General features: G+C 45.9%; 1 protein-coding gene across 1 annotated transcript in view; it reads left to right on the forward strand.

Annotated features, from left to right (window-relative positions):
• The first annotated feature begins 399 nt into the window (after positions 1 to 399).
• LOC108152913 (ecdysone-induced protein 74EF) overlaps positions 400 to 12015 on the forward strand; it is a 39136-nt gene continuing 27520 nt past the window's right edge. The window contains exons 1-3 of the mRNA XM_017282590.2: positions 400 to 746; positions 1297 to 1599; positions 1872 to 2346. Of these exons, the coding sequence (XP_017138079.1) occupies positions 660 to 746; positions 1297 to 1599; positions 1872 to 2346 (865 nt within the window). The 5' untranslated portion in view covers positions 400 to 659. The remainder of the gene's footprint in view (positions 747 to 1296; positions 1600 to 1871; positions 2347 to 12015) is intronic.

Genomic DNA, 12015 nt, shown 5'->3' on the forward strand with positions numbered 1-12015 from the left:
CCAAAATATTATTAAAATCAAACAAAACTATATTTATACACACTGAAAAAAGAACTCTTTAAACGTTTTTACACTTTTGTGTGCAACCAAAAACAAATCAAAAACTTTTACAGAAAAATTTCAAAAATTTCAACAAAATCAAAAATCAAGTATACGCCTAGTAAACGGAGAGGGGAGAAAGAATATTTCACCAATTTTTAAATTGTGTTCTTGCGTCCAAAAAATACAACAAAAAATCACATGAATTAAGACTAAAAATCTAAGCAAAATTTTATACAAATTTTTTTTGTAAAAACCAAAAACAAAAACCGTCTTATAAAAAGTGCCTACAACGAAATTTCCAAAAACAGAAAAAATCTTATGATAAATCTTTTTTGAAGAGACAGGGATAAAAGCGTTTTTTGAAAAAGTGTGATAGAAACGGGAGGAGGTTTATTGTGAAGAATCAATTATATATTTATCAAATTATCAAAGAAAAGAAGGCTTCCAGAGCGAAGCCAACAAAAGGAGGAAACATTTTCAAGGCAAGCCACGAGGAGACCCTGGACCTGGGTGCCGTCAAGATTGAGCAGAATTTTCGCGACTGGCAAGGGTATTCAGGAAACGGCTACACGCTGGCAGTGAACAGCATTTGCAGTGCAGGCTTTGCCCTATCAGCGATGCCCTTTATCGACGATGCACTGCTCTGGTGTCCGGATAACGATGGTCGTCTTGTCGGTGGCTTAGATCTGGCAACATGCATAGCCGTGAGTACATGTCGAGAGTCCCTCCCGTGGGGAGTCCACCCTAAAAGATCCCTGATCGGGGGAGATGTAATACTAAATTAAGCGAATCAACAGCTTCATGAAACATTCAACAATCCTTCATCGATATTTTGAACAATTTCGAGAAAGAATTATCCACCAATTATTCAACAACTAATCAACAACTTCAAACTATGTATATTCAACAATTTCCACAATCCGCAATCCCTATTCAACCAATATTCATCAATTCCCACAAGCTCTATTCAGCATCTACAGCAGCTACATCTTCAACAACCAATCGTCAATAATCTCAACAACCCAGAAAAGTCCTTTTTGCAACATTCCATGCTTCCATGAATAAATTCAACAATCATTGTTCGATCATCACCACAGAAGCTCCGAAGAAACATACCGATCTCTGGGAGTCCATCCACTTTGGAGAATGCTTTGCTTAAACCCCACCCCCACTCCCACTCCCACTCCCTGTATTCCAAAAACACCTCCTATGAAATCGCTCTCTCAAAATGCCACCAAATGCTCTCACTTCCAGGATGATTCAGCGGTGAATGGAACGGAAGGCATCAATCCCACAATCCAATCGGCTGGCAATCCCAACAATCAACAGCAACAGGGCGTAGGAATCGGCGGAATTGGAGGCTCTACGAATATCGGAGTTGGATGTGGAGTTGGCGGGGAACTGAATGGATCGGCGGCACGCAGCGTCAATGTGGTGGTGGAGCCGCTATGCGGCAGCGACTCCTCCGACGAGCTCTTCCGCAGCTTCTCCGAGAGCAACTTTGAGATCGAGAGCCTGCTGTCCGATTTGGCCACCGTTGAGGTGAAAGTCGAAAATGTACATCCGCCAAGAACAGATCAGAGAAGTTTTCCAAAACTATATCTATTCCACACATTCTCAATCATGCATACTGCTATATACATATATATATCGGATCGATCCATTGGTGATTCGATTTTACTTTTTGTTTAAATGGATTTTTCATCATATGTTTCTTTTCCTTTCTTCCGCTCTTCTCTCTCTCTCTCTCTCTCTCTCCCTCCCTCTCTGACCACACCCCCCCACAACCCACTCCCTCCCTCCCTCCCCCCCTTTTGTGTATTTTCCAGGAGGAGAACAACAATAACGTCATCACTGCCGCCGATGTGGTGGACGACGATGACTTTGCCAGCGTCGCCGCCGCCGTGGTGGCCGGCGACGATTTGCTAGCCAAAGAGAACGCCCAACTGAGCGCCCAGGGCCTGGTCGACTCGGTGGCCGCCAGTCTGGGCGATGGTGGCGACGCCAATGGCCAGCAGGCGCTTCTGGCCTTCGGCTCCTCCAACTCGGCGGCGGCGGCGGCCGTGGCAGCTGCTGCAGCCGCTCTCTGCGGCGATCTGATCAACAACAATAGCAATGGAGGAGGAGGAGGCGGCGCAGTGGGTGGCGGTGACTGCTCCACCAAGCTGGAGTACGCCTTGATGGGCGGCCAGCCTCATGCGGAGGAGCCCCGCTTCGTGACCAGCGCCGCAGCGAATCCCCTGCTCGTGGAGAAGCTCATGTCCAAGTGCCTAAACATCGAGAAGCGGCTGGATAAGATGGGCGGTAAGTCAAGAGATTTCTTTACTTAACTATAAAAAGAGTGATAGTTCGAATTTAGAGTGTCTTTTCAATATCTGTTGTCTACATAAAATATCTATCTCCCACTCAATCTTCATATCTCTAAGATTTGTACAAGAACTTTTTGACTTAACGTTTAAGCGCAGCGTGGCGCCAAACTCTTTAAAACAATAGTGTTGTACAACACGCAAGTGTATATACATTGCTTAGCTTACATGTAATATGTGTGTATCTACATGAAATTTGAAATAGCTCAGTGGCGCCTCAAAACGGAGTGTGTTGGTATTGGGAACTAACGGCTGTTAAATTGGTGTATGTATATTTCACGTAAAATTAATGTAGAACTTCTGGTTTATCTGACGGTCGTTGGATGCCGCCACCGAACGATGTCATGTAGCTGGAATGTAGTTTATTTTTACCATCCAAAAGCTTTCAATCCAAAGCTTACAGTCCAATGGGGCTTGTGGATTGAATTGATCGTAAGTGTGGAATGCCATTTAGAAGAGCTTTTCGTTCCACAAGAAATCTGGAAAAGCATTTGTACAAATGACGCCAAAGAGGCGCTTTGCAAAAATTCGAAATATTCAAATTCGCATAACAACAACAACAAAAACAATTGCAACTGAAAATTGTCCTGTCATTTATAATTCTAGACACTCACAATTTAGAAATTAAAACGTAGCTAGTTTTGCTGATTACATTATTTGTGGGGTAAGCAGCATCCACTGGGAAAATCTTCCATCCTTTGGTTGTACCGCCACCCAAAAAAAAAAGGAACAAACTCTGTCTGGTCTGGCAACAACTGGCAGGAATAAATAAAAAGGCCAGTAACTTGTTTATTAAATCCCGACAGGATGTCCTCCCTATAAAGGGCCAACGCCAATCCAGTCACACCACAACCACAGTCGCGTCCCGTCCCGTCCGCACCTCTCAGCCACTTGCTGTTTGGCCAAGAGTCACCGCCCCAGACACCAGTCACAGTCACAGTCGCAGACAAAAATACAAATGTCGACGGACGCTCGGGTTGTTGTCTCGTCATTCTGCCTAAATCGGAGGAAGGTGCACCACCCACACGTAGGGGTTTCTGGTGGAAAGGGACTTTTAGGGGAGAGGGTGTGGCCGGGTGGCCGGGTGGCAGACAAATAAACGTCTATTGACACGAAAGGCAGACGGCGACTGGATCTGTTCCCCGGTTCTGGGAACCGTCTGAATGCCACAAACACATACGCATACCATACCGCAACCACCCACATAGACACAGACACAGACACCACTGACGCCTCTACGGCTGCCCGCTCCTGCGTCCTTCGTGTCCTGGCACCTACTTCCTTTTCTCGAGCCACAGCCACAGTCAGAGCCAGACAGAGCTCAGGGAGGAGTACTCGGCCGAGGGGCGGGCCATTTTGGGTTTTCTTTCAATGCTTTTTTCCATTTTGTTTTCTCCAAGTTTCCTTCGGCGGCGCGGCGGCGAAGCCAAGTCAGACGAATCCCCCCGCTCTCTCTCTCTACCACTCTCTCTCTCTCCCACTCGTTCGCCTGCGTCGGGTCAATAAATTTTGCGTGTGGAAATTGTGCGCTCAAGGTCAAAAGGATATTTGCCTCGCCCTCGCCCACTCCTCCCTACTCCCCTTCTGTGTGTGGGGGGGTGAGTGGGCTGTAAATGTGTTTTGTGCGTAGGAAATGTTTGGAATATATATATTTAAACTGCCGTCTGGCACCCCCACCCCTTCCCCACATCCCACTTGCTGTGGTATTGGTGTTTTGGGCACAGACAAAATGGCTGCCCACACTTCTTCAGTCGGCCATTTTTCTCTGCCTGTGTTCAGATGTCTGTGAGTGTGTGTGTGTGTGTGTGTGTGTGTGTGTGTTCGTGCGGCAGACAAAGACCCGAAACTGGGGAGGGGGGGTGTCTGGACTCGTTTTGGGCGCTCTGGCTGGCTTTCCGGCAACCTTGAACTTGAACAATTTCGTCGAAGTTCAGGCCGTAAGCGAGGCACAATCATAGGGTCCTTCTATACGCCCAAAAAGCCCTCGCCCTGGGAGTGGGGTTGGGATTTGGTACTGTGTCTGGGTCTGGAGGTCCCGTTTTTTCCTTTTGGTCCTTGCTACTGGGTTCAAGCGCCCCTCGGCCCAAGCATTGAACTCTCGTTTTCAAGGATACACTCGAAACTCGACAGCCAGCACTCGGACTCGGACACAGTCTCGGGCGGCAAGGCAATCATTGAAATGCTGCTCCCCGGATCTCCCCCTCCGGTCTCTCCGGCAAGCCGTTGACATTGCGAGCGGTCGTCAACGCTGCGACTGCGACTGGGGCTGAGACGGAGACGGGAGACGACTGAGAATGGAGGCAGCAAAGATTGTTCACTTTTGTGTGCGAGTTCAGCGTCAGTCCAAGGTTCTTTTGCGGCGGCCACAGCGGAACCCCAGCCCCAGCACCAGCCACCCCCTTGGGGCGAGGGGACGAGGGGCCAGCTCTTGGGCTTCTCTTGGAGTCAGACTCCGCGACTCGCGTATTAATGTCAAGGGGTTCCACACGAGCAGGCCGAGCAGTTTTTGAAAAATGAAAAGTGCGTTAGTTTCTGCGTTAGACCGCTCACTCCAGGGCTGCACAAGTCGACAATTGAATGGGGAGATGAAAGCCAATCACTTTGATGGTCTGCTTCTGTCCCAAATACTCGATTGAACGATTGGATGATTCGTTTGATGGGGAATGTCCTGGAATGTACTTCTGATTCAAAGGCCTATTCGCGGCCTAATGTAATTTTGGTTAACACTTTTCTTCGAAATTCCTGGATTCCTTTTTCCGCCCAGAAAAATTGTTGTCCGCTCTGCAATTTCTCCGTACGATTCCGTTTGGTCTCCGACTTTCCATCTTGAAGTCATATTTTCCCATCACTGTTCTCTGTGCAGCCCTCGTCGGCACTTAGCCAGATTATTTATTTGATTATATCCACTGACATTTTCCATTCTACCGAGTGACTATATCGTATCGTTTTAGCCATGGCTCAGGGCTGTAGCTAGCACTCGGTGCACGCATTTCTTGGCTTTAGATTTGGATTTGGATTGCCAATTTGAATTTCAGATTCATGTTGTGCCGTGCACTGGAAAAAAAAACACCAAAAACTACCGTCCACAGTCGGCTCCTAAAAAGGTTCTACAACTCCTCATCCCTTGGGGATCTCCTGGTAATCCTTACAGCCCAAAACACCCTTTCAAAAATATATACATATTTGTATATTGTTTAATCAATATTTGAAGCTTGTGTTTTTTTTCTTTCGGTGTGGCGTTGCTGTTGTTTCTGAATTTGTTGCTCGTTTTTCGCTTTTCAAAATGTGCGTTGTTATAACCAAATCAGGATTTTCTGCGTGCCCCCGCGGGCCACCGCCACTACGTTGTCTAACAACAATTACAACGACAGCGACGACAACAATTGCTGCAGTTGCACTGCAACAGCAACAGCAACAACATCTACAAAAAAAAAAAGCACACTTACAACAATTTTAACAACATTTGCAACAACAACAAAAACAACAACAACAACTAACGATGTCAGGGGCGTTCATTTGTCCATTGCCAGCCAGCAAACGAACTGAACCGAACCGTACCCGAACCGGGCCGAGTGCACGTCACTGTCACCAGCAACAAAATACCCACCAGCGCTCCTCCCTCCCCCCACCTAAGCCCCCCGCCCCCTGCCCACCTTCCACGCTGAGAGTGCCCGAGTGGCAAACGTTGGCAGTGCAAAATGCACTTTGCAATTTTGTTGATTGCTTTGGCATTTGTTGTTACTTTTTTGTTGCTTCTCGGTTGCTTTTTTTCTCTCTCTCTCTCTCTCTCTCGCTCCCTCCCTCTGGCTCTCTCTTATTTGAATACCCTGTAATCAAAAGGTAACAAGAAGAGAAGAACAAAACGGCTGAAATGAATACCAAGAATTGACAAATCTTCAAATTATGATGATTCGAAATCGGGTATTCCGAACTTAAGGAAGCTTTCCACCTCCACCTCCAGCTTCATATAATATTCTATAATACCAGGGTATAGCGCGGTCGATGCACTTGCCACTAGTTTGATGCGATTTTTGTTGCATTTTTTGTTTGATTTTTTGTATTTTACACTCTCGTATTGTATTTGCTTTGCGACTTATCTAAATTTGTTGGCTTGTTGTTGCTGTACGCATTCGCATTGCAGGTTGACCGCCGAGTTCAAGTTTTAACGGATATCGTTTTAGTTGCTGTGTGTTTTGTGTTCTCGTTTTTTTGGCAGGAGCCTCGCCTTAGCCTCGTTATAAAACAGGCAGCCAGCCAGCCAGTAGCAGTAGCATTACGACGGCTTCGTGTTCTTTTGTGCGGCGGCCCCTACCCCATGCCCCGTGCCCCATGCCCCTGGCCTGTGTGAAATGAAGTCATTTTGTGCGGTGCGCCATTTTGTCCAGCCGGAGATTGATTAATGGTCCAGTTGTCAGGTTTTTGAGCGATTTGAAGTTTTCGACTTGCAGATTTAAATGTTTAATGAGTTATTTTCTTGGGTATGGGGGCGGGGTCATTGAGAGATCTTAATTGGTTAGAAATGGGTCAAGGAGCTTTGATTGATCCGAATCTAGTCACAGGATTCGGAGGCAGGTAACTGTGGGATTTGCTGACATAGGCAAGGCTCTGAAACATCTCTAGATGCGTCAAGGATCATGATCATATTCCCCTAAAACTATTTCGGATTCATAGGGATAGAGAAATATGGCTTGGTTCATTAAAATCGATTATTCTTGATAGTGAGAAACGAATTCCCTAAGAAATCCGCTACTTCAAAACTTTCCACGAAGATCTTGGCTACAAATTGGCCTACTTAAGGACTCAAAGCTCCTGCAAATGTATGTATGTAATGTAACTATGTCCCGGAAATTTCTGTAAAGGAAAGGAAAGGCCTTGTGCACGACTCGACCCCTACTATAAGCTTCCTGCCCCTTCCTTTCGCTGGATAGTCGAACCTCATCATCGCTCTCATTACATATTAATCTGATTCAATATGCACACAGCCCGTCTCCTCTCCCACATTCCACTTGCCCCCTCTATCACACCCTTCCTCTTGCCTTTGCTCTCTCTCGCTGTCCCAATTGCACTGTAACCCATTAACACGAGAGCAGCAACAACTACGTATAAAAACTCTGAACCAGTTCGGGCATGCATCCCCATCCTCCATCCTCCATCCGAGCCCCCATTGTCTGCTCTCCGGGGAATAGTACTCGGTAGATAGGGAAGAGGAAAAAGAAAACTTTTGTTCAAAACTTTTCACCTTCACCTCAACGGCGGCAATGGAAATGTAAAGAAAAGATACAGGGAAAGAGGAATAGAGAGAGATAGAGAGAGGTGGAGAGTAGTAAAAACAATCATGAAATAGGATATTGGGAAGGGGAAGGGGAATGGCGGGGGGTATAGGAGAAGTGCATTCTCTCTCTCTATCTATCTACCTCTCTCTCTCTCTCTCTCTCCATCGGGAAATTAACATGAAATGCGAGACAGCTTCCTCTTAAAGCCCCTCCCCCTACACCTACCTATTCTCGCTATATCCTCCCACTTTCTCTTCCACTTTTCTACATTCCCCACCACCCCATCACCCACAAATGAACAGAAACTAAAAGCTGAGTGGACGAAGAGCAATTGTTACTGCAGATGCGTTTTGCCAGGAGCGGAATGAGGAAGTTGCAGGCTTACCGGGGGGGCCACACTTGAACTCAATGCGGGGCGAAGGGCCCTCCCCCTTAGCATGGGGCCCTTGCGAACGGATCCGGCCCTGAACGAAGCTCGGTTTCAGTTCCAGTTTCAGTTTTAGTTCCAGTTTGTTCGATGTTCGCTATTTGCCTTTGGATTGGATTGCATTAGAGCGTGTGCCGACGTCGCTGTCGTAGCCGCCGTCGCAGTCGCAGTCGCATCTCGTTATAAAGACAGAAATGAAAACAAAAGGCAACGTCGACAGCAGCAGAGACGACGGCCGCCGACGATGATGATACAACCTTACAAAATTCTCAGTCGCAGTCTGTGGTGCGATCCCTCCCCCTCTTGAAGCCCAGCCCCGCGCGGAACCACCTAACTACCCGACATGGCTTTGAATGTTTAGCGCTGAACTTGTCTTGCACACAAACACACACGAACACACACGAATACAGACGGGAGCAACATACACAGACAGAGAGCGCAGCGCTTGAGCTGAGAGCGCAGCAGAAAGATAGAGAGTGTCAGGGAGAGGGAGAGAGAGAGAGAGAGGCAAGCAACAAACACAGTGATAGCTTTATTTTTGCTTTTGCTTCCCCGTCACAGTAGCCCCCGCAACCGCGTAGCCGTCGCAGTCGCCAACGTAGCGTGTGTGGTATGCAGCCTTGAATTAGTTCGCTGCACCCGAACGTACATACAAACACACTCACACAGAGGTAGGAGAGAGAGCGAGAGAGAGAAAGAGAGAGGGAGAGTAATATAAAAGCAAAAAGTGTGCGCTTTGTGAGAGTATGAGAAAGCTCTGCTCTGCTTTGCTTTGCTTTGCTTTGCTTTGCTCTGCTTTGCTTTGCTCTGCTCCCCTTTTGCAATGCTTGCGTGCCCTGCACACCACACCACCCCACCCCACACCCAACCCATCCCATCCCATCATCTCTTTCCAAATGAAATGTAGAAAAAAAAGCAAAATCTGCTGCTGCTGCTGCTGTTGCTCTGCTTCTGCCGCTGCCTCTGCTTCTGGCGCTATATTATATGGCATCCAAACATGTCGCTTCTTGTTTGCATTTTCCATTTTCCGTCTTTGGCAAACATTCTCTTTGCTCCCTGCCCGTGCCATCCCCTAGGGAGGATTGATCAACGTGTTGCCCCTAATTAGCTTCCTTCTGTCAGGCAAATGCAAATGCGAATGCAACCCCCTCTAGACCCAAGCCCCACGCCCCACGCCCACTCTCAGCGCACAGCCTCTTTGGGGCATAATCCGTCATCTGGTGCCACGTCTAGCCTTCTTTTAGATCGTGCCGACACACACACACACAGATCTCTAGAGGTAGTACGAATATCTATGCATATCTGTGGAAACGGATATGCATGATAGATAGACAGACATCTCCCTTTCTCTCTCTCTCTCTCCCTCCCTCTCTGTTTAGCGAAATGGAAATTGCGTTTGTCGGGAAATGGGGAAAATGAGCGGAAAAGCTGGCGCACTTTCGTATGTGTGTCAGAGATGCAAAAAGACTAATTGGATGTGTGGTTTCTCGAATGTAGTGCAATTTATGTGCATATGAAAACATTTAACATTTACAATTATAGCGTTAAAAAGATAAGAAAAAAGGCATGATATATCGATAATTATGATCCTTGAGATCGATAATTACAACAATCAATTAACACAAGAATAGGAGAACGTCTAACTAAATTTAGAGACTACGTATACACATGTCTATAGATTCTATAGCCCGATTATTTGATGCATCTTCCCTTATTTACATCCAATTGCATCGATAAAAGCGAAACTCATCGATAAATAGCAACCACATCTATATTTTTAAATGATCTATCGATTAATTATTGAAAAGATCAACTTGTGAATGTGTAATTTCTAGAAAAGTCTGAGGCGAAAAGAGAGAGATGGTATGGTAGAGAAGGACATATCGTACCAGACCAGCTTTGAGTGCATATTTGAGTCCGGGTGGATTTAATGGCGCGACCTACAAGAACCAGTACCCTTCACCAGTTGCATAACCCTTGAGATGCATTTTTGTGGGGCCATTCCCCCAGAAAGAAGTCATTATCATTCCACAGAACTGAATGTTAGGCGTTAAGGAATCTCAGCCCCATGTGCGTGCCCATTATGCGAAGTGTAAATAGATGCATATGTACTCGTAATGATGCTGATGTTGTTGCTGCTGCTTGTTGCAGCTCGGTATTCAGATCGACACCCAGACACTTCGACACATACGCGCATTCGCACTAGACATGGGGCACATGGGGCTTGTCCTTCAAAACGAATAAACAGAAACGTGAAAAACGAAAGCGAAAAATTGTATGCGTAAGAGGCTCGCAAGAACAACATCACATCACATCACATCGGCAACAAACAACATCTGCAACTGCAACAACATGCAACCACACAGCCATACATATGCAACAACATTAAGAACTGCAATGCCAACGGCAACTGCAAATGCAGAAAATATTAGGCGGATGTCTGTGACTACAGCTTGTGCATCTATAATGTATCTATATACATACATATAAACGAATGTATCTACATATGTACATACATACATATACTATATGTAGATTAATATTTATAGGTTGCAGGAACTGAGAATGAGACTAAGCCAAGTCTCTCGTGCTGCCTGCTGCCTGCTGCAGTGTCTCGTTTCGTGTTGGAATAATCAGGTGGATCGCATTATATATTCCCCCGAACAGATGAATGGTTGAATGGGTGGTTGAGGCCCTATATCTAAGAGTACTGCCATTCAGAGTTACCTGTTGGGTTGCTCCAAGCCGGACCTGTGCTTGTGCCTGTTCTTGTGCTTTTCCCCCTTACCCACAAACACTTGGATACCTCCATACTATATACGTATACATATTGCTACATATATATGTACAGCTGTGTGCATATTTTAGAATGTAATTGTGCATCTGGCCTAGACCTAGAAAAGGAAAATTTTGTTGCTATTATTACGAGTACGAGTACGAGTACGAGTACTCGCAATCGGGTGTAGTCGCATTCGTTCGTATCGTTTCGTTTCGTTCTTCGCTCGTTTCGTTTCGTTGTTGTTCTCTCGTTGCTTCTGTTTTTTTCTCTCACTCTCTCTGTCTCTGTTCCTCTCTGTGCCATTTCGTGTGGCACTCATTATTTGTTCTCCTTCCTCGCAAATTAAAAATATGCCTAAGCAAATAAAATGCATTCAATGTGCTTCTATATACGACTATACACAAGTACACGTATCTGTTTCTGTATCTGTATCTGTATCTGTATCTGTGAGGTATGTCCGTCCGTCTCTTGGCATGCATTTTGTGTCTGTGGGTAATTGTGCGTTAGTTGCCTCCGTACAGGGTGCCTCTGGGCAAGTGATCAGCGTTAAATGCAGCAATTATGGAGGTGATATATGTTCTCAAATTTGATGGCTGTAAGTGCGTTTTGATTGATGCAATGGAATGGGATGATAATAAAATAGACCGCTTTGGAATAGGATGGGTTAACTTTAAAGGAATAAAATGGGGAATCATTGAGTGAATGCCAGGCGAGCTATAAGAAGGAATTCATACTCTCTGCAGAGCCCTCGAAGAAGGAGTCCTTCTGGCACAGAAAAACCGGAGACCAAGATCTAGAAACTATGTCACAGATGATACATTGTGAGGGATAGCTTTTGTGGATGTATAGGTTACGGCCCCGTTGAAATTTCCATATATTTTCAACAATTCAACAATTCAACAACCTTTAGTGGCGCTCTAGGACATCTTGGGGGTTTGTTCACCCCCTAAAGCACCCGTTACCCTTGCCAATCGCCGTCTAGCAGAGACATTGGCTTTCAAATGCACGCCAAAAGCAACAACATCCACCACAATTGGCTTTCAACTGCAACTGCAACGCAATGGCAATTTCGAATAAAACTAAACAAAACAAACTAAAAAAAGCAAAATAAAAAAAATATATATGTTG

Source organism: Drosophila miranda, chromosome XR (assembly GCF_003369915.1).
Source record: "Drosophila miranda strain MSH22 chromosome XR, D.miranda_PacBio2.1, whole genome shotgun sequence".
Lineage (NCBI taxonomy): Eukaryota > Metazoa > Arthropoda > Insecta > Diptera > Drosophilidae > Drosophila > Drosophila miranda.